General features: G+C 30.8%; 2 protein-coding genes across 4 annotated transcripts; both read left to right on the forward strand.

Annotated features, from left to right (window-relative positions):
* Positions 7,320-7,748, forward strand: LOC109363500 (E3 ubiquitin-protein ligase RNF181 homolog). The gene has a single exon (XM_019609765.1). It carries the CDS (start codon positions 7,320-7,322, stop codon positions 7,746-7,748), a length of 429 nt encoding a protein of 142 aa, XP_019465310.1.
* Positions 15,970-20,704, forward strand: LOC109325836. Of its 3 annotated transcripts, none has more exons than XM_019558423.1 (2): positions 15,970-16,304; positions 18,462-20,704. In XM_019558423.1, the coding sequence occupies exons 1-2, from the start codon at positions 16,068-16,070 to the stop codon at positions 20,397-20,399; spliced, it is 2,175 nt and encodes a 724-aa protein (XP_019413968.1). In that variant the 5' UTR covers positions 15,970-16,067; the 3' UTR covers positions 20,400-20,704. The 3 variants fall into 3 exon arrangements, with proteins under 3 accessions (XP_019413968.1, XP_019413970.1, XP_019413969.1); XM_019558425.1 differs by lacking the exon at positions 15,970-16,304 and adding an exon at positions 16,350-16,418; XM_019558424.1 differs by lacking the exon at positions 15,970-16,304 and adding an exon at positions 17,991-18,238.

Below are 20,902 nucleotides of genomic sequence, written 5' to 3' on the forward strand. Positions count from 1 at the left end.
ATGCTCAATTTAATTCATTTCTTGTTTAGGCAAAATGGAGTTCAAATTCTGAGATGTTCGTAACTGAACCACACATAACACACATGCATTTTCTGGAACCTCTATTTCTTTTCCTTATATTATACTTATCAACTATTTCACGTCAAATCTAGAGATGACAAAAAAATCCATACCTGTAGGTAAAACTCATACGTGCGTGAGTACGGGTCACAAAATGGTACTCACGAGTTTTATAAACGAGCTTTTAAAAATATTTGTAGTACATATGGGCGGGTACAGGTATTATGATATTTGTTATTTAAAATAAAAAAATACATTATTCTAACATTCATTACAATATGTACATTTTGTTTATATATTTTATTGAGTTTGATGGTGAAACACCCTATAAATATTATTACATGTGTAGAAATACACATGTTTTACAAAAAAATATATATTTTTGTTTAGGAAATGAGAACAAAAAATCACACAAATAGAAAACACCAATAAATCTTACATTTTTGCCAAATGTTCAATAGGTACAAAAATAATTAAGTTTCATATCATTTGAAATATAATAGAAGTAAAAAAATTAAAATTTCATTTATAATATAGGAAACTCGCATATACCCATAAATATCAGCGAATACCCGCACACGGAATACCTGTACAGGTACAAACGAATATGGGTAATGATCTCCTATTTTAAAACAGGTAGCGAGTAGTTATTGTATGTGTCCGCCCATGCCGTTACCATCTCTAGTTAAACTTGTTACATGCTCTTTTTAACATAAAACCTATGTTAGTTTATATATACAAAAAAATAGTTTTGTTAAAAGATCATCTTTTTTTTGGTAGCATCAACCGTATACATTAAACTTTTTGGGTAAAATATCAATCTTTTTAATATTTATGAGGATTTAACAAAATTTTATATCATTAAACTAACGTCGTTGAAAAATAATCTAATACTTCTAATAACTACCCCCACTAGCGCTTAACGTGGTTAATTAATGTACTTATTTTTACTAAAAAAAAACTTAATGAATAAGAAAATATACAACCTAATTTCTCTTCTTCGAATGTTATTATATCCTATAAAATCATCCTTCCATTTTTCTTCAGCTTCTGCATTATATCCTATAATGTCACACGTGGTGTGTATTTTGTGTAAATTATTTTTAGCGGGGAAAGTCAAGTGTTATTCAGATTTTGATTCAGACTAGATCTTGGTTGAGGTTTATTAAAAATTTGGGTTTCGTTCTTATACTTTTGCATAGTGGTATATTAATCCACTTACTTGTATTAAATTTTTATGTAAGTTGTAATTGAATTGACACCTCTTATGTCTTATTAATATATTTGCTTATAAAAAAAATATAAAGGTATAGCCACCAAAACCTAATATTAAAAAATAATAACTTCAAAAATAACTTATCTGCTTATCAAGATTGGAAATCTAGTAAATAAATAAAAAGGGGTGAAACTACAATTGTTCCTCTACTGTGCCAAAACAAACTTTCTCGAATATTTGTATAAGAAAATAATATTCTTGAAATTCTTAAAACTACTAATTCTTACTTATGGCTATTTTTTTGGTACAATGGAATTAAGAGGGGAAAAACAATAAAAAAAGAAGAAGAACTTAGCTAAGGGGATGATGGTCATGAACCATATACATCTGACAGTCGGTAGGGATGGTACTCCAGATCCTGAGTTTATCTGAAGAGTGCGATCCAATCCTTGCCATGAAATCAGCCCACTTGATTAGCCTCACGAACAACAAAATCAACCTCCATTATCCAGTCCCGAGATAACCAAGAATGGACAACAAAGACAACTTTCAATATTTGTTGATGTCAAATATGAATACCACTTGAAAGAAGATGGACCGCCTTGAGACAATCACTTTCCAAATGGACTTTTTTAAAACTCAATTCCCAAGTAAGTTTTAGACCCTGATCCATAGCCAAAAGCTCCACTAAAATAGCTAATCCAACACCAAAGTTAGCTGAAAAACCAGACAACCATTGACCTGCATGGTCCCGAATAGCACCACCACCACCCATTACAAGAGAACTTCGAATGCAACTCTCATCAACATTGATTTTAATCGTACCAATATATGGACGCTGCCAACAAATTTCCCTCTCACAAATAGCCTGCACTGTTTAGTTCCAATCTCAAAAATCTTGATGTACATTACAAGCAATCCAATCAATATCCCAAGTAGAAGTACCAAGAACAGTGTTGTTTCGCCCCCTCCACACCCACCACATGCCAACCAGAAAAAGCAGACCATTCTTTTGCTTGCAATTCTTCAGCACCCAAGATCGAAAAGACTGGGTAACCCAAAACAAAGAATTATCCCAACCAATTCTCTTTCATAAATTAGAAGAAGCAGGACAATCTCGAAATATATGCATAAGATCCTTTACACCTCCATTACATCTCATACACATAGGATTTGTCGTCAAGTTCCTCCTAAAGCAAAGATCATTTGAGGGCAAAGCCTCATGAAAACCCAACCAACACAACATTTTTATTTTTTCGGGAACCCTCAAACGCCACACCAACTTCCAATCAATTGACAAATGTTCAACATCTTCCTCAAATTTGTTAATCCACCAATAACCTGAATTGGCCGAATAGTTTCCTGTTACATGTCCTTCCCAAATCCATCCATCATCCTCTGTTGGTAAGCCCAGAGTGAAATGGTTACTAATCAACTCTTTCAGTTCAAAAGGAACCATAATATAGAGAGCACTAAAATCTCAATTTCCCTCAGTCCAGATGTCCTTCACCTGAAGTTGAGTATCAAAAATATTAGCAAAAGGGACAAAGTTACATAAAGTCCCAAAGCCTATCTAATTATCATACCACAAGGACTTATTTCCTTCTCCCAGCTGAAGGTTGAAACCATCCTTGAGATTATGAGTAGCTGCCAAGTGTAGGATGTTCCTGCTTTAGTTGGAGAAAAAAGAATAGACTTGCCACCAAGATATTTTTCGTTCAAGACTCTACACCATAATTTATCTGAGTTATTAATCATCTGTCAACTCATCTTACCCAGTAGAGAAATATTCGTTGATCTCGCATCCTTCAAACTAAGACCATCGTCTCACTTATGTCTAGTGAGAACATCCCAACTAACTAAATTAAGACTTCTCTTGTTAACATCACCACCCCACATAAAGTTCATTGTCATCTTATTTATATCGCTATAGATGACTATTTGATTGTAGCAGAAACTTTTATACTCTATCATTACATTAGTCAATGACTTGAATTTTCATCCTTTCTGTGAATCGTTTTTGTGCAATCTAGTAATTATACATATTTTTTTTATAGTTTCAGGAATACAAGATGCATAACATTTTACTTGTCATTTGGTGCATATGATTGTCGCATAAACAGAAGAAAAAAGGAGGGAGGTGATTGTAGCGTATTACCAATTTTTTAAGAGAAATAAAGGTTGTACGACTTTTAGTAAAGATAATAAGTACATTAATTAACCACATTAAATTATACATAGATTGTTGTGTTAACGGGTGTAATTAGAGGTATTAAATAGATGGATTAAACACACAATACTTTGGTGTGTATTTTATATCATTGAAGCAATATATTAGGATCGAAATTCATATTCATTTTCTCTCTTGCATCCATTATGGTTGGTTTGGGTGGTTAAGCTTCTATCAAAATAGATTGTTAAGCTTTGGATGAAGTTGCTTCTGCCATATGGTGGTTAAGCGTTAGATTGCTTCACATTCAGATTTCAAGACTGGGAGACGAAGATATGCTCACCAACAAGAGGAGGTATTAGAGTATATCATTGTGTTCAACACAATTATTTCAAGCTTGGAATGTTTAATACATTCCAGCTTGCAGAGGAATGTTAAAATAGTTGAGCATTGGTTAGTTAGTTAATTAGTTAATTAGTTTAGTTAGGATAATTAGTTTTTTTCTATCATTTATATAAGGGATTCAATATAATTTTGTTATCAATCTATTCAATATTCAATGAATACAACTTTTTTTCTTTCATCTTTCTTGATTCATCAAGAAATCTTTTTCATGTCTCCTACCATTTTATGTTAAAATGTGGTAAGAGCCATGAAAATAAAGTTTCTCGATGAATCAAGAAGTGTGTAAAAGAAAGCTTAAAGAAGCTTAAAGAAAGAAGAATGAGAAACAAAGATTGATAATATTCTCATTGAATGAATTGAATTGATTAAATAAGACGTGAGCCAATGTGACTTATTTATATAAGAGAAAAGAATGAAAAGAAAGCTTTTAAAGCAAGTAACTAACATAAACCTAACTTGCTAATTGATAACTTTCTAACCAACTATCATCTTCCAAAATAACCTATCATATATCTTTAATATCCCCTCAAGTTGGTGAGTGAAAACTTTTACTCTCCAGCTTGGAATTGATTTGAAGCTTGATTTGAAGTAATAACAACGCTTAACCACCCATGACAGAAGCTATATCATCAAACGCTTAACCATCCATAACAGAAACTATATCTTTGCTTAACCACTATGGACAGAAGCTACCCATCCAATACTTAACCATCCATGACAGAAATTATATATGAGCTTAATCATCATGGACAGAAGCGAACCAACCATTGATGATGAAAGAGAGATAACGGATCAGAATCTTGATTCTAATGAGATGCTTCTATGATGAATAAGAAAGAGGGGTAAATGATGAAGAATAAGAAAATGATTTAATCTTATATATGATAAATTGATGATGAATGATGATAAATGTTGAATCTTGGAATGATGAAACCATAATCGGAAGCATTTCCTTGTAAAAGACCTCCTTGAACATAAGCAACTAGGTCTCGGGTGAAGATTAGTGATGGATCACTTCAACAAGGTAGTCCACCTACACCCCCTTGATTTACACTATGATCATCACCATCCTTAGCCATAATGCAAGATTCCTCACTTTGATGATTGATGCATGACGGTCATTCTTTCTTCAATCTTGGAATGATAAAAGCATAAGCGGAAGTGATCAAAACAATAATTATTGCTCTGATACCATGTTAAAATGTGGTAAGAGCCATGCAAAGAAAGTTTCTCGATGAATCAAGAAGTGTATAAAAGAAAGCTTAAAGAAAGAAGAATGAGAAACAAAGATTGATAATATTCTCATTTAATGAATTGAATTAATTGAATAAGAAGTGAGTCAATATGACTTATTTATATAAGAGAAAAGAATGAAAAGAAAACTTTTAAAGCAAGTAACTAACATAAACCTAACTTGCTAATTCCTAACTTTCTAACCAACTATCATCTTCCAAAATAACCTATCATATATCTTTAATACTTTGTCCATCTATTGTTAATGATCTTTTTTCTTTTTGGCATGACGTGGTTAGAGGGGATAATGACAATTTTTGGTCTGGAGAGTGAGATCGTCACGACAATGATTCTCACTTTAGCTTATGTGCCTATTTTACAAAAACCATTGAGTTATACCGAAATGTGGGTGACCAAAATCAAACATGACCTAGTGGAATCTAGCAGAGCTGATAGTTATGCCTATGGGAGATCTCAACTATTCATTTTTACTCATTTGGTCCGTTAGATTTAAGAGAAAATAAATAGTTGAGATTGAATGTAACTTAATTTAGATGTAAATGTATTATTCATCATATATATATATATAATGAGAGGAAATTCTGAGTTATTTAATAAATATAACATTATTTAATTACACGGTGACAAACTGAATACATAAGTAAATAAGTGACATTTAATCATGATATTACATTAGTAATGATCTCTATGCCAATCTTTTTATCAAACCAGCAATTATATCCTTTTATCAACTTCTTTTGTAAATCAGGAATGCAGTTTGTTCATTTGCAGTGTGCATGATAGAGTTGGATAATTTCAATTTTATAAACTTAGTTATCTCATCTAAATTTTAAATAATTAGAGATTTTTTCAATCAACTCTTTCTTAATTTCAATTTACGATGTGAAGCGGTGAACAAATGTATCGAGTTTTTGAAATAGAATAACTTTAGATCAATTTTTTTTATACATAAATTTCAAATCAATTGATGGGAAACAAAAAGTGCAACAATTAGTTAGTAAATCTTCATGATTATTGTAACGGAAGCAATAATAAGCAATGACAACTACGACAAGATAGAGATCCATGATTTTTATGTTATATTTGTCAACAAATAAATGTGAGATAATTGAAATATTAGAGAGATATGATACGTCACTTATGCATAAAATAACAAGATGATTAGACTATGAGGAATGACACTTTTGTCCCATCGTTAACCATTGACACCAAAGTAGTCACCTTAGGGAAGTTTTAATCAAGATAATTATGTTCAAGATAGATATAAATAATTAAGAGAAATAATACTCATAAATTAGAATATTTGAAATTATATTACCACAATTATCTTTGTAATTTCTCATATAGAAAATATTAGAACAACAAATTTGATTTATAGAAATATACATAAAAAATTAAGATTAATAATTAGTTAATGATATTATAATCATTGATAAAATTATATATATTTATCTTTTAATTTTGATTTTGATTTTGATTTTCATATAAGATGTAATTTATATCAATTGTCCTCATTATTTATATATAAATGTATATTCTTCGTATAAATCTTTTCTAGTATATTTTTTTACTGTAACCTTCCAAACCAAAATTTCTAGTTAATTTCTTTTTAATAGAAAAACAGTACATCGGTTTGATATAGTGTACGCTAGGTTATGCTAATTGCTAAAGAAAAGAATTCAAATTGAAATAATATGTAACTATTATCATTGAATTTGGATAATGATTTTGTTTGGTATCATTTAATATCATATCTATCTTCTTTTCTTTAAGATTTAATCCAATTCTAAAAGCAAGCTATTCAAAGTAAAGATACAATCTAATAAAAATCCTTCTATAAATACATACATCCATTAATAACACAACCCACAGTTTTTCTCTATTCCCCTTTCACTCATCACCATGGATAATCCAATATGGTACCATTGTTGGGTCCAGGAACGACAACAACTCCGAAACCTAAAACTCAAAGACTCCTTCAAAATCGAAGTTAAAGCCCTCCTTCGATATTACCTCCCAATCAATGATCCTAACTCTCATTCACCTATCATAGATACAATATCCTTGTTCCAAACCTCTATCACCCTACCCTGCAAACAAATCTTCGAAATTAACCATAAAGATTTCCTTCGAAAATACTTAGTTAACTCATCATATGCAACCCTCTTGACCTATGGTTCTCCACATCAGATTGAGAACCAATCATGTGAGATAATGGCTCAGCTCCGAGAACTTTACATAAGTCATGCTTCAAGTCATGGATTCACAAAATCATCAAATTTAAGAGGCAAATCGTTTGGTTGTGATGTAAATATTAGCATTGACGTGCCCATTAACACTAGTGATGAAGAGTTGGGTGCACAAGAACAATTGTCCATGCAAGAAGGTGTGAAGATGGTTCCAGCATCTCACAAAGATGTGCAGTCTTTGAAAACATACAAGCTTCCACAACAATGTCAAATATGTTTGGAAAAGTTCTATGGGGAGAAAGAGAAAGCAGATGATGACGACGACGTAGAGATCACAGCAATGCCATGTGGTCATGTCTTTCACCATCATTGTATCATACAATGGCTGCAAACCAGTCACATGTGTCCTTTATGTCGTTCCCCTCTATCTACTGACAACAAAAGAAAAAGATAAATGTATTTTGATTTGATTACACTTTACAACATTCTATTCTATGATATTAACCTGAGTTCTTGAATGATGTTTTTTCACTTCTAATATTTTTTAATTTTAGTTTACATTGATATTTTTTTATTAATAATGAAAAGTTTATTAATAAAAAAATAGAAATAGTATCACAACAAGTGGTAATCCAAAACAAGTTTATATAATCTTTTATTATAGATTATTTCCAATTCTTGCATCCTTTGTCGTTTTCTTCAAACTTTAATAACTATTTATCCGAAACAAACTCTATGTAATATGAAATTCCTAATTACTAAATCTCTAAAACAAACTAAATTAAAGAGTTTTGAATATTTCTAATTATTAACTCTCTCAAACAAACTCTCCGTAACAAACCGCGTATAAAGTTATTCCTAATTACTATTTAAAGAGTTTTGAATATTTCTTATCACAAAGAGTTTTGAGTTTTAATTTTTCTTTGACCAAATTGATCTACAAAGAACTTTTAAGGATGAAAGTTGATATCTACTCTCTTGATTACACTTGAATTAACCTGTATCCTTTTTAACCTATCTAGCCACGTTCTTTTTTCAATTTTTAAATATATATATATATATATATATATATATATATATATATATATTAGCATCTTTATATACGTCTTTCCCATCAGACAAAATTCGTATTCTAATAGATTTAGTTTAGGGAGATAAAAAAATATATACGTTATTTGAGATGCTAATGTACAAAATATGTTCAAGATGTATCCAAATAATAAATATAAATAATTGAGAGAAATAGTCCTCATAAAATTATAATATTTGAAAATTATGTTAAGATAATTATCTTTATCTATTAATATTATTTTCTAAAGAGTAAATAAAACTAATGACCAAAAAATCATATTTATAGGTAACTGTTTAAAAATTTAAGGATTTAAGTGAAAACAATTGTCAATAGAAAATATTGATAAAATAAATTGTAAGTATATATAAATAATTAATATTAAAAGTTAGTTGATGGTGACAAGATCATTTATAAAGTTCATTTATCTTTTTAATCCTCATTTTTCATATAAAATTAAGCCTAAATATTAGAGGTGGTAGAATTATTTATAATTTACAATCTATCCAACTTCCTTGAAAATTTAATTTATCTGAATTCATTTATTACAGCTAATTAATTTAATCGGGTGGAATCCAATATATAACTTTAATTAGTAATAATTGTATTTGAATTGGTCCATAATATTCAATTAATATTTCATTCATCCACAAACCAAACATTAAAAAATGGTGTTGTTTATTTTTCAATTTTATTTAGTATTTAAGAAAATTAAATTTGTTGAAATTCATCCATAATTCTCACTCATTTTTTATTGTTATTAAAATTAAATCAATTATATGACATGTTGATATAATTTATATTAAATTTTATTGTTAAGTACATAATACATATAAGTATTTGTTGAATTTTCTAAAAAAACTACTTTTTTAGAAGTTAAAAAACATTTTTAAGATAAATTAAAAACACTTTTTTTGAAAACGTGATTTTTAAAAGTGTTTTTTTAAAAAGGTGATTTAAAAAAAATATGATAGTGAGATAGTACTTTTAAAGATAATTTTCTTCAATAGTATTTTTAATTACAATAAAAAAATCAAATAGATTGGATATTCATTCATCCAAATCTATGAAAATAGAATCTATGATCGATACTTGAAAAGAAAGAACTCAAAATCAGAACAAGAAGAGCAAAGATTCAAGCTTCATAGAAAAATAGAATTGGCAATAGAGTATTGAAGAATACCTCATAATATTTTCATTATTGAAAATTGTGATTACAAAGGTGTAAGACTCACATTTTATAGTAAAATCACAAACCAAACTCAGCTTAACTAACTGAAGTAACTAACTACATAATTGGTTAACCATATTGTTAATCGATTATACAAAACAGAAAACACATCTATTTTAACATGCCCTCGCAAGCTGGAATGTATCAAACATTCCAAGCTTGAAATGTATCAAACATTCCAAGCTTGAAATGATTTTACTGAATCGTGATGATTATACTCTAAAACCTCATCTTGCTGGTGAGCGAATCTTCGTCTCCCAGTATTGAAATCTGAACGTGAAGCAATACTGAAGCTTAACCACCATTTGACAGAAGCAATTTCATCCGATGCTTAACCATCTATTTGACAGAAGCAAACCAATCATAACGGATGAAAGAGAGAAATGAGATGGACCTTAATCTTGATTCTTATATGTTACTTCAACGAGGAAAAAAATCACACACTATAATGTTGTGTGTTGAATGAGAGAGAGGTAAAGAAACTAGAGTAATAAAGAAATAGGAAATAATTGGGGTAATAGATGAAAGAATAAGAAGAAAAGAAAATGTGAAGTGAACCAAGAATCTCAAGAACTTTCAAAGATCTCAAATTAGAGGGAATTGATGTGTATAGTAATTCTATTTTGAAGAGTTTGAGGTTTGGTATGAAATTTGACATGAAAATTTGATGCCAAAATCTTAAATAGCAATGTCTTGTATGAAACAACCATGCAAGAAAGAAAATGGAACTTGAATTGCAAATATGGAAGTCATTTGTTGAACTCTTGAAAAATGATCTTAAAGAAAGATACATGATGGGTAAAGAAAACATTCTCTGAACTTAGGATGAAGAACTTCCTAATGAAAATAAAAAACCAAAGCAACGAACATGAAGGTGTGAAATTTCCCTATCAATATAACATTGAACGTTTCTGAATTCCTCAACATGACAAGAGATAGTGATGGCTCATTTCTTATCAAACTCATATTCTTCTTCAGTCACCTTCAAAAGCTTAATTGCCATACACCCTTTTGGAACCTGCTTCTTCCCTTCATTGTGATGGAAAAGAAGATGCCACAAGTTGAGAAGCAGGAGCAAATCTTTAGTATCGAAGATGTTGCAAGAATGGTTCTTCATGACATAGAATCTTGAAATGCAATGCTTGAAAATGAGAATGATAATGATCATTCCTTGTTAAATCTTGGAATGATGGATAAACAACGGAAGCTAATAAATGGATAATTATGCTCTGATACCATGTTAAAACATGGATTTCCATACTTAAAAAGAAAGAACTCAAGATCGGAACAAGAAGAGCAAAGATTCAAGCTTCATAGAAAAATAGAATTGGCAATAGAGTATTGAAGAATACCTCATAATATTTTCATTATTGAAAATTGTGATTACAAAGGTGTAAGACTCACATTTTACAGTAAAATCACAAACCAAACTCAGCTTAACTAACTGAAGTAACTAACTACATAATCGGTTAACCATATTGTTAATCGATTATACAAAACAGAAAACACATCTATTTTAACAAATACAGTCAGATGTGATTGCATTACAATCCAATACGATCACGTCATTGTAATATGGTGTCACACTCGATTGCTGTGTGCACAATCTAGTAATTATACTTTCTTTTTTTATAGTTTCAGGAATACAAAATGCATAACATTTTACTTGTCATTTGGTGCATATGATTGTCGCATAAACAGAAGAAAAAGGGATGAGGTGATTGTAGCGTATTACCAATTTTTTAAGAGAAATAAAGGTTGTACGACTTTTAGTAAAGATAATAAGTACATTAATTAACCACATTAAATTATACATACATTGTTGTGTTAACATGTGTAATTAGAGGTATTAAATCATCATCAATCATTACTTTTAGGGTATGGGCAATAAGGGTAATGGACTATGAGAAAAACTTGTATGGAGACACATGCAACACGTCATATTTGGAGACAAATATATTTTATGATTTTTTATGTTATCATTTAAGATTAAATTTAATTAGAGTTAAAATATTAATGTGTTGTCAAGATTTATTGGTTATCTCCATATGGTTTTGTCTCCACACAAGTCTTTCTCATGGACTAATGATTATCAAAACTCACATATACTAACGGTATGTTAATTGGGTAATGTTATATTCTTCTATTAAATTATCATATTCATAAGAGAGTGACATATATCACTTGTAAACCAATTATTAATAAATTAAATATCACTTTGGGACATATATTACTTTCTACTAAATAAAATAATTTGTATTAGATTTAGTATAATTATATATCATTTTCTTTCTTAATTTACTCCAACCTATTTTTAGTTTAGATGTGTTAGTATTAGAGAGAGAAAATGTTAATAACATATGAATTGTTAGACTATCATTGTATTATTTATTATTCATATTTAATTGATATTAACTCTTAAATATAAATAATATAAATAACTAATAGATAATAGATAATGTATTAAGTGTATAAATACCCACATATTACACTCTAGATATTGTACACCAAACTTCAAATAAAAAAGGCAAATGAAATTGAGTTGAGATAACTTACAAATAGGGACATTTATGTCAATTAACTTATTTCACCAATAAAAAATAAAATTCTTCTCCAAGTTTGGGTTCTTACTACAACCCAACTTTCCTCTATATCCTCTTTTTCAGAAATCAAATTTCTATTTTTTTTTTCATAGGCAAGCTTTTTTATACTAGTAGGGAGGAAATGAAAATTTATGCAAGATTTGAAGCAAATGCTTATGCTTTATGTCTCATATTTCTATTGTCTCCCATGTTTCTATATCACAATACACCCTCATATTACTACGATACAATACACCACCATAGTGCTCAAAGCATATGGGTAGTAAAAATGTTCCTATCAAACACATTTGTACTCCAACTATGATATTTAGTCGAACTTTAATCCACTAATTTAGGACTAACAAAAGGTTGGAACAAGTAGACTTTGAATTCAAACCAGCAGCAGAAAGAATTTAACATGCTTGTAACAAAATGTTATGAAACTTAGGGGGAAGATAATAATGAAGTTCCAAATGTGAATATGTGATAGCAATAGTTGAATATCTTCTAGTTTTTAATTTTAAAAAAAGAATGATCTTATATGTAGAACTACAATTTTCTAATTTACCTTATAACAAATCAAATTATATCTATCACAATTATTTTTTTGGTATTTCTACGTGCAAACTCATCCAAAAACTAAATGACAATTAAACATATATAACCCTACATTCTAATCCTTGTTAACCAATTATATTAAAAAAGTAGTGAAATTATTAAATTTAAAATTTTAATAATAATAATAATTCTGCAATAATTTAAGTGGGCGGGGCATATCCAAATTGATTTAATAGACAAAATTCAACGTTTTGTCCCCTTTAAAACGGACTAACGGACTTGTGGGCGGCATGCGAACATTATTGTATAATTAAAAAAATCATATAATGAACAAAATTAAATTAAATAAAGTAATTGAAGATAAAAAATTAATAAAAACTAATATTTTATATGAAGTTGAACAAATCACATTAAATTACAAATTTTTAGGAATTAAAAATCAAATTAATCATAACTTTATTTGAAATTTTCTTAATTCTTCCTTAACTTTGCTTGTGAGTCGTCCGCATTGCCCAATTGAAATGTGCGCAAGCTTGACAGGCAAAATGGACAGGACAAAACATGCTAATGAACAAAATCTGTATGTCCTGCCCTGCACAAAAGTATGGGTTGTGTAGACATTACCCATTTTGCTATCTCTATTCGCATATTATTTAATGATCTTGGGCGTGTGAAGATTTCTCATATATATATAAAAGGGATTTGTTTACACCTAATTTAAGTTACACTCAATCTCAACCATTCATTTTCTTAAATCTAATGGACCAAATGAATGACTGAAATAAATGATGAGAGGAAAAAAAAATAAATCTTAAATAAATTTTAAGTTTCACCCATTTAGTCTATTAGATTTAAAAAAATGAATGAGTGAGATTGAGTGTAACTAGTGTAACTTAAATTGGGGTTAAACATATCCCTTCTCATATATATATATATATATATTTGGGTGCTGGTTTTACTTTCAGATGTTATGGATAAATGACTTATGAAAATGGAATTATTTATGCATAATAAAATAGTTATACAAATCATTAACTTGAGATAATGGTTAAGAAAACAATAAAAAAGAAAGTCAAGAAATGTCACATTTAACTAATTATTTAGCAAAACCATATAAAATAAGTGTATGCCTCATTGGTCAAATCCTAACATATTTGGCTATCACATTTGAATCAGGATATAATGCTCTCTAGTAATGGATGTTCAAATTCTTGATTTTATACTTACATCCCTATGTATGTTAACCAATATCTTACCTTTCAATGATTCAAACTAGATAGTGTATAACTATTTATTCAAAAATGATCTCTAATTAATTTTTCTCTATTTTGGGTTAACACCTCTTATGCTACTTTTTAATACAATTTAATTATTGAAAGAAAAAAAAGAATCAAACTAGGTCATCTATTTTGTTCATTAGTTCAACCTAAAGGCATGGAGCATTGGGAGTGAAAAAATGTAGATCATGATGATTTAAGGAACACAACTAAAGCACCTCAACAACCCAACTTGAAGACACTAAAGAAAGTTAGACAAAAAGAAAAATCCACCACCCACTATTGTTGACTTACAGCCACATTAAAAAAACCCATGATATTGTCTAAATTCTCAGTTTTCCGCTTATGCCAGAGGCCTCTTCTAAATGATTTAACATGTATATACTCATGGTGTAAATGTTTATTACATTGTCAATAAATCATCCACTATAAAATTATTAACCATCATTAACTCTCAAATAATACAAATCAATTATGGATGATATGTTGATAATGTAAAAAACTTTACACTATCAGTGTACAAATTTTAAACTTTTTTCTAAAATAGAGCGATCTATGCCTCTATAGTTATTAGAAGTGAAAATTATTCTTCTCCATAAGAGGACATAAACAATGAGATTAACCCAAAATAGTGGGTGGTGGCTCCGTTTGCATTTTTAAATTGTTGGACATTCTAAGTTTGAAAAAGAATATAATATGTATTTAGAACTAAATAAGGTGAAAAATATATAAGTGAAGGAACTCTAAATCTAATATCTTAAAGTTTTAAATTAAAATATTATGTCAAACATATATTTAATTCTTTCAGTTAGCACATGGATAAAGATCTCCCTACAATATATGAACATGAATTTTGAGGAAGATTTACAACTTTGTTTTTTAAGAATCTATTTATGCAATACAAAAATAATTTGGAAGGAATAACAAGTCAAATGCCCTCAATATCATGTGGAGAAGTGGTAAACAAAGGCAATGGTTTAAAATCCTTGGTCTGAATTTGTGTGCACGCAAACCTATTCCCATGTCAAGTTTTTTGTAAGCCTATCTAGCATTATAATTTATAATTTTTCTTAATACAAGACTTATTCTTCTTTGGAAACTTATTTTTTAAAAGTAACTTGCAACATAATGATGTAATAGAACCATTGCCAAAGGTTAATCCCTAAGATTTCCAGAGTTAGATATCTTCCTCGTGAAAGTTTATTATATGATTCAGAATTAATAATTTCAACACAATCAAAAGTTGTAAGACCCAAATCTTAAGAAAAGGAAAAAAATAAAAGGGAAACAAATACAATTAAAAAATTGGAAGGACTAAAATTATATTTTGGCCTAAATTAATAATAACAAAACACTGTATAGTATATAACTTGATGGCCTTATCTCGCACGAAAAAAATTATATTTTTAGAAAGAAAAATTATCTGTTTTAATTTATTTAACACCATATACATTATATTTAGATTTACCTTTTTACCAATTATTTTATATACTTCTTATTGAATACATTGAAGGAGGAAAAAACATCAAACCCCATAGTATTTGTTCCATATTTTGCTGAAAATGAAATATTTTGGTTCCCTAAGTATGGTGAAGCAAATGTTGGATTTAGTAGTCGGCTGATGTAAAAAATATTTTTATTGAGAATAAAGTATTTTATGATATAATAGATAAGTTATTTCATTTCACTACTAAAATTATGATATATATCATTTCCATCATAAAAAGAATAAATATGGTAATTTTGTATGAAGAGGCATATAATATAATATATATATATATATATATAAATAATATAAGATGTATCTTTCTCCTTACATTAATACATTAACACACACAAACTAATCTTTATTACTCTTTCTCCCTTTCATTAATTACAACACTATTTTCTAATCGTACATTACTTTGGTTCCTCTTCTTCACTTTCTCCTTACCCATCTTCATTCATTGACGGCCACAACAAAGTTCAAATCTTTCATCCAAACACATTCCACTCCGAGTTTCTCACCTCTTTGGGTCACTCCTCCAACATCTGATTCTAAAATATAACAACAAAAATGGCAAGTCAATGGAGAAAAGTGAAGCTTGCATTTGGACTCAATACTTGTGTTCACATTCCTACAGATTTTGATGATTCTTCTTCATCCCTCAACTCCACCACCGCAAGGTTTTCCGCCACCGCCTCATCCTCCGCCGTTGTCTCGCCGGCCGGTGACACCTCCGGTTACTTCCCTACCACTCCTACACCATCTTCCTCTCGTCCCTGGTTACCCAAATCCGAATCCAAATCTCTTGTTAGTAATTAGCAATACCCATTAACGTTTTTCTTATGTTGAAGTAAAAAAGTTTAAATCTTTATCTTGTTTAAAATTACCCTTTTGTTCTTGCTTCACCACTGAATCTCCATGGTAGATTATTCTGATTAAAAGCTTTTCACTATTCTGGTTGAAGGCACTTTCATTATCTTAACATATTTCTTTTCTTTAGCCATCTAGAACTTAAGCTTAATTATTGTTGTCAATGAATGGCTAGTTTTTGCTTTTGTTTTCGTTTCTCAATTGGGGTATTGTGGAGTGTGACTATATAGGAAAAAGTGTTTTATTTGTTGAAGTGTTGTTTTCATTTTCAACTTAGTTATGGGTGGAGAAGGGTATAAAGTGGGTGTTCTGTTCATATTCTGTTCATTTTAGACCTTTTTTGCTTTGTATTTTCAGTGGTCACGTTCTGTCTCTCTCTTTCTTTCCATTTCATCTTATCCTCACCAAAAAAACCATTAATCGTTGATTGTGAAATTCCCAGTTGCAAACAAAGAAAAAGTTGGAATTTTGTAGGATTTTATATAGAGTTTAATATCAATCAATTACTAGTTAGTAGTAGTTAAACATTTTTATTTAATAGTGTTAAAATCTTTGTGGATAAGCATGATTTATAATAGAGTCATCGTTGGATTCATTTATCTGACATGTGAAATAAAGGTTTAGTCATTGTTGTAGTGTTAAAATAAAATTCCTATTACATTTAAATCCTTATATTTTTCTTATAAACTATATTAGTTAGTGCTTGAAATTAAACCTATCACTTGTTCAAATCATATTTTCAGTCAAAGGATATAAAAAATCTAAATTATTGAATGAATCATCTTAGATCTCTCACTTCGATTTGGATGGTATTGCAAATTTTATTATCTAATTAGTTTATATCTGGAAAGGTTGAATATTAGAGTTGAAATTTTGTCTTAACACTTTTTTAAAGTTGTTTACTTTTTCTTGTTTCTTATTAAAAAAATATCTTTATATCCTCAGAGTCGGTGGACACCAAACGTTGACCATTTTTGTGTGTTTGTAGTATAAGATTAAGTTGTAGAATTTATTTGCCTTGGAATCAATGGCATCGAAGTAGAAATCTGTTGTAAAGATGGGTTGCATTCTATTTCATCTTATTTAGGCAATAGTCTTTGCCAATGTTGCATTTATCTATGAATATCTTATTGAAGAACCTTTCAGATTTGCCCATTCAATGAACTTATTCTTATGGGGACTAATAATATTTTATGAAAAATACTACTCCATCCCTTGTTATTGTTTAAGGATTAAAAAATATTTTTATTTTATTTTGGAATATAATGTATTTCATACTGCATCTTTAAAATATGATTTCTAATGTAAAACTAATACTCTTAGAACACTTGGATTTTTATTTTAGTTTTTTTTTCAAATTGAGAGGATCCTTTCCCATTTAATCATTGGCACTCTAGAAAGTATCAGGTTACCAACACCTGAAATAACAATTTTTAGTGAGAGTTGTAGTCTTGATCATAGTCACCTAATATGTAGTTCTCTTTGGTAGGTAGTATGCGGTATATTATCCTGTCAAATACTCAGTAAGGTTTCTATAGCTTCCTGCATAGTCATTTCTAGTGTCATTATTGTAGGTTTGAATCAACTTTGACTTCACCAAAGGAGAAATATCACATAATAAAGTTATTTATTGATTGTTGGCGAGTGCACATCACCAATTATTCTTTTTTCTTTGTTCTTTCTTTTTAACTTCAGATGAAAATTTGGTTCGTTCTTTATAGGGAAACAATTCACAAGAGAATCACGAATTGGTACGCAAGAACCAATTCACAAGAGAATCACGAATTGGTACGCAAGAACCAATTCACGGTTCTCTACCAAACCGAGAGAATTGTGTTTCAATGGTCCTAATAGATATGTGTCAAATGAGGGTAAATGTTTCACTATTTCACATATTAAAGAGTCTTTATAGATGCCATTATCATGGTTCTTTTATGCAACAAGCCTTGTGGATAAAAATGCATCTTTGCATTTACTGTAGTGGATACTTTTCCTTCTGCATCTATATCTGATGTTTACTTCAGTATTCTTTAAAGCCATACAATCACCTATAGGGCATTCTTTTGCTGACATTTTTATCCACATTACCTGCAGGAGATTTGTGCAATATGCCTGAACATAATGAAACCAAGGAAGGGCTATGCCATTTTTGTTGCAGAATGTTCTCACTCTTTCCATTTCCACTGCATCACTTCTAACTTAAAACACGGGAACCAGAATTGCCCTGTCTGCAGAGCAAAATGGAAAGAAGCTCCTTCTCATAGTCAGGCTTTTAATGTCCCCCATGACATGGCTCAGACCAACTCACTAACTTCTCGAGAGGATGACTGGACAACTCGCTTGAGGAGGTTTCCTTCTCAACGAACGGATGCAGGTTGGCAGAGTTCACTGCATAATCAATTTCCCGAGCCAGTGACCTTTGATGATGATGAAGCCCTGGATCGACAAAATTCAATTACACACGATAAAAATGAGAATGATCACAATATAGTAAGTACATTGGAGATGAAAACATATCCTGAAGTTTTAGCTGTTCCAAAGTTAGCCTCTCGTGATAACTTTGGTGTATTAATCCATCTCAAAGCTTCTCCTTCAGGAAGAAAACAAAATAAGGGCGGAAACAATGCAGAACAACCTCCTTCGGATCAAAACTCTCATGCTGCAATTGATCTAGTTACAGTTCTCGATGTAAGTGGTAGCATGAGTGGTACTAAGCTTGCCTTGTTAAAGCGGGCTATGAGCTTTGTCATACAGAATCTCGGTCCATCAGACAGACTGTCAGTCATTGCCTTCTCCTCAACAGCGCACCGCATCTTTCCTCTTCGGCTGATGACTGATACTGGACGGCAGCAGGCACTGCAAGCTGTCAATTCATTGGTTGCCAGCGGTGGTACAAACATTGCCGAAGGCTTGAAGAAAGGCACCAAGGTATTTGTTGATCGCAGGTGGAAGAACCCAGTTAGCAGCATCATATTGCTATCTGATGGGAAGGATGCACACTCAGTCAGTAGCAGGTCAAATGTTGAAACAAATTACCAGGTACTGGTCCCGAACTCAATTCATCGCAATAATAGCACAGGCTTGCAGATACCTGTGCATGCATTTGGCTTTGGCTCTGACCATGATGCTACGTTAATGCATTCAATCTCTGAGATATCTGGTGGTACATTTTCTTTCATCGAAGATGAGGATGTGATTCAGGATGCATTTGCACAATGTATTGGGGGACTCTTGAGTGTGGTGGTGCAAGAATTACATGTCAAAGTTGAGTGTGTTCACCCTAGTCTGCAACTTAGTTCAGTAAATGCGGGAAGTTACCAAACAAGCTTGACGGAAAATGCTAGAATGGCTTCTATTAATGTTGGAGATCTGTATGCTGAAGAAGAAAGAGACTTTTTGGTGACAGTCGATGTTCCAGTTGATGGTTCAAGTAGTGAGATGTCTTTGTTGATTGTTAGAGCTCTTTATAGAGACCCCGTAACAAAAGAAATGGTGGATTTGGAAGAAAACAATGAAGTAAAAATTCAGCGTCCCGACAATGTAGGTAGAGCAGAACTAGTTGTGTCAATAGAGGTCGACAGACAGCGAAACAGGCTTCTCGCAGCTGAGGCAATGGCCAAGGCAAGAGTCGCAGCTGAGCGCCATGATTTATCTGCTGCAGTTTCTATCCTGGAGAATTGTCACAAGGCACTGTCTGAAACTGTTTCTGCCCGAGCCGGGGATAGGTTATGTGTTGCTCTTTCTGTTGAATTAAAGGAGATGCAGGTAAGAATGGCGAGCCAACGTGTTTATGAGCAAACTGGAAGGGCTTATGTTCTGTCAGGATTGAGCTCACATTCAAGTCAAAGGGCAACTGCACGAGGTGATTCCACAGACCGCACAAGCCTTCTACAATCGTACCAAACACCTTCCATGGTTGATATGGTAACACGTTCTCAGACCACGATTTTGAAGACACCGCAGAACAGGCGAACCCTCGATCCTTCAAAATCATCCCCTGAAGGCGCAGACGATAATAATAATAATAATTGAAACTGCTTTGTGAAGTTCTTCTCAGCCTATTAAGTTTCTTCTTGTGTTATTTGGTTTTACCCTTATAATATTTTGTTCATTATTGTTTTGTCAATATGGGGGTATAAATAATGGAAAGGAAGGAGTTTTAGGTAGATAAAGTTCCTAATTTTTCCCTATAGTATAAAATTGTAAATGCATAAGTTCAGTGTGATTATGAGTGATGTACATAAAACTGATTGTTTGCAGTTGCATTGTGCAGGTGAATTTCTTCACTTCATTATATACATATAATACAATATATATGCTTTTTAATTTTGTGTTGACTATTCTCCTTTTTAATTTTATGTTACATGAGATTCTTCTTGGTTGATCTTCTGTATCAGGTGATTCTTGTTGCTATTGCCATGTTTGGACATGGAGTAAAGCATGAAAGACCAGTGGATGATTTATTTAGTTTTATCTTTGCAATTTCTTTCTTCGCTATTTTTTTTACATTTCAAAATCTATTAATTATAGTTTGG

Source organism: Lupinus angustifolius, chromosome LG13, assembly GCF_001865875.1.
Source record: "Lupinus angustifolius cultivar Tanjil chromosome LG13, LupAngTanjil_v1.0, whole genome shotgun sequence".
Taxonomy (NCBI): domain Eukaryota; kingdom Viridiplantae; phylum Streptophyta; class Magnoliopsida; order Fabales; family Fabaceae; genus Lupinus; species Lupinus angustifolius.

Bases quoted from the DNA above. Each gene is read 5' to 3' on its own strand.
- LOC109363500 (XM_019609765.1), top strand. From the start codon at position 7,320: ATGGCTCAGCTCCGAGAACTTTACATAAGTCATGCTTCAAGTCATGGA.
- LOC109325836 (XM_019558423.1), top strand. From the start codon at position 16,068: ATGGCAAGTCAATGGAGAAAAGTGAAGCTTGCATTTGGACTCAATACT. The intron at 16,305-18,461 runs GTTAGTAATTAG...CATTACCTGCAG, and splicing joins AATCCGAATCCAAATCTCTT to GAGATTTGTGCAATATGCCT.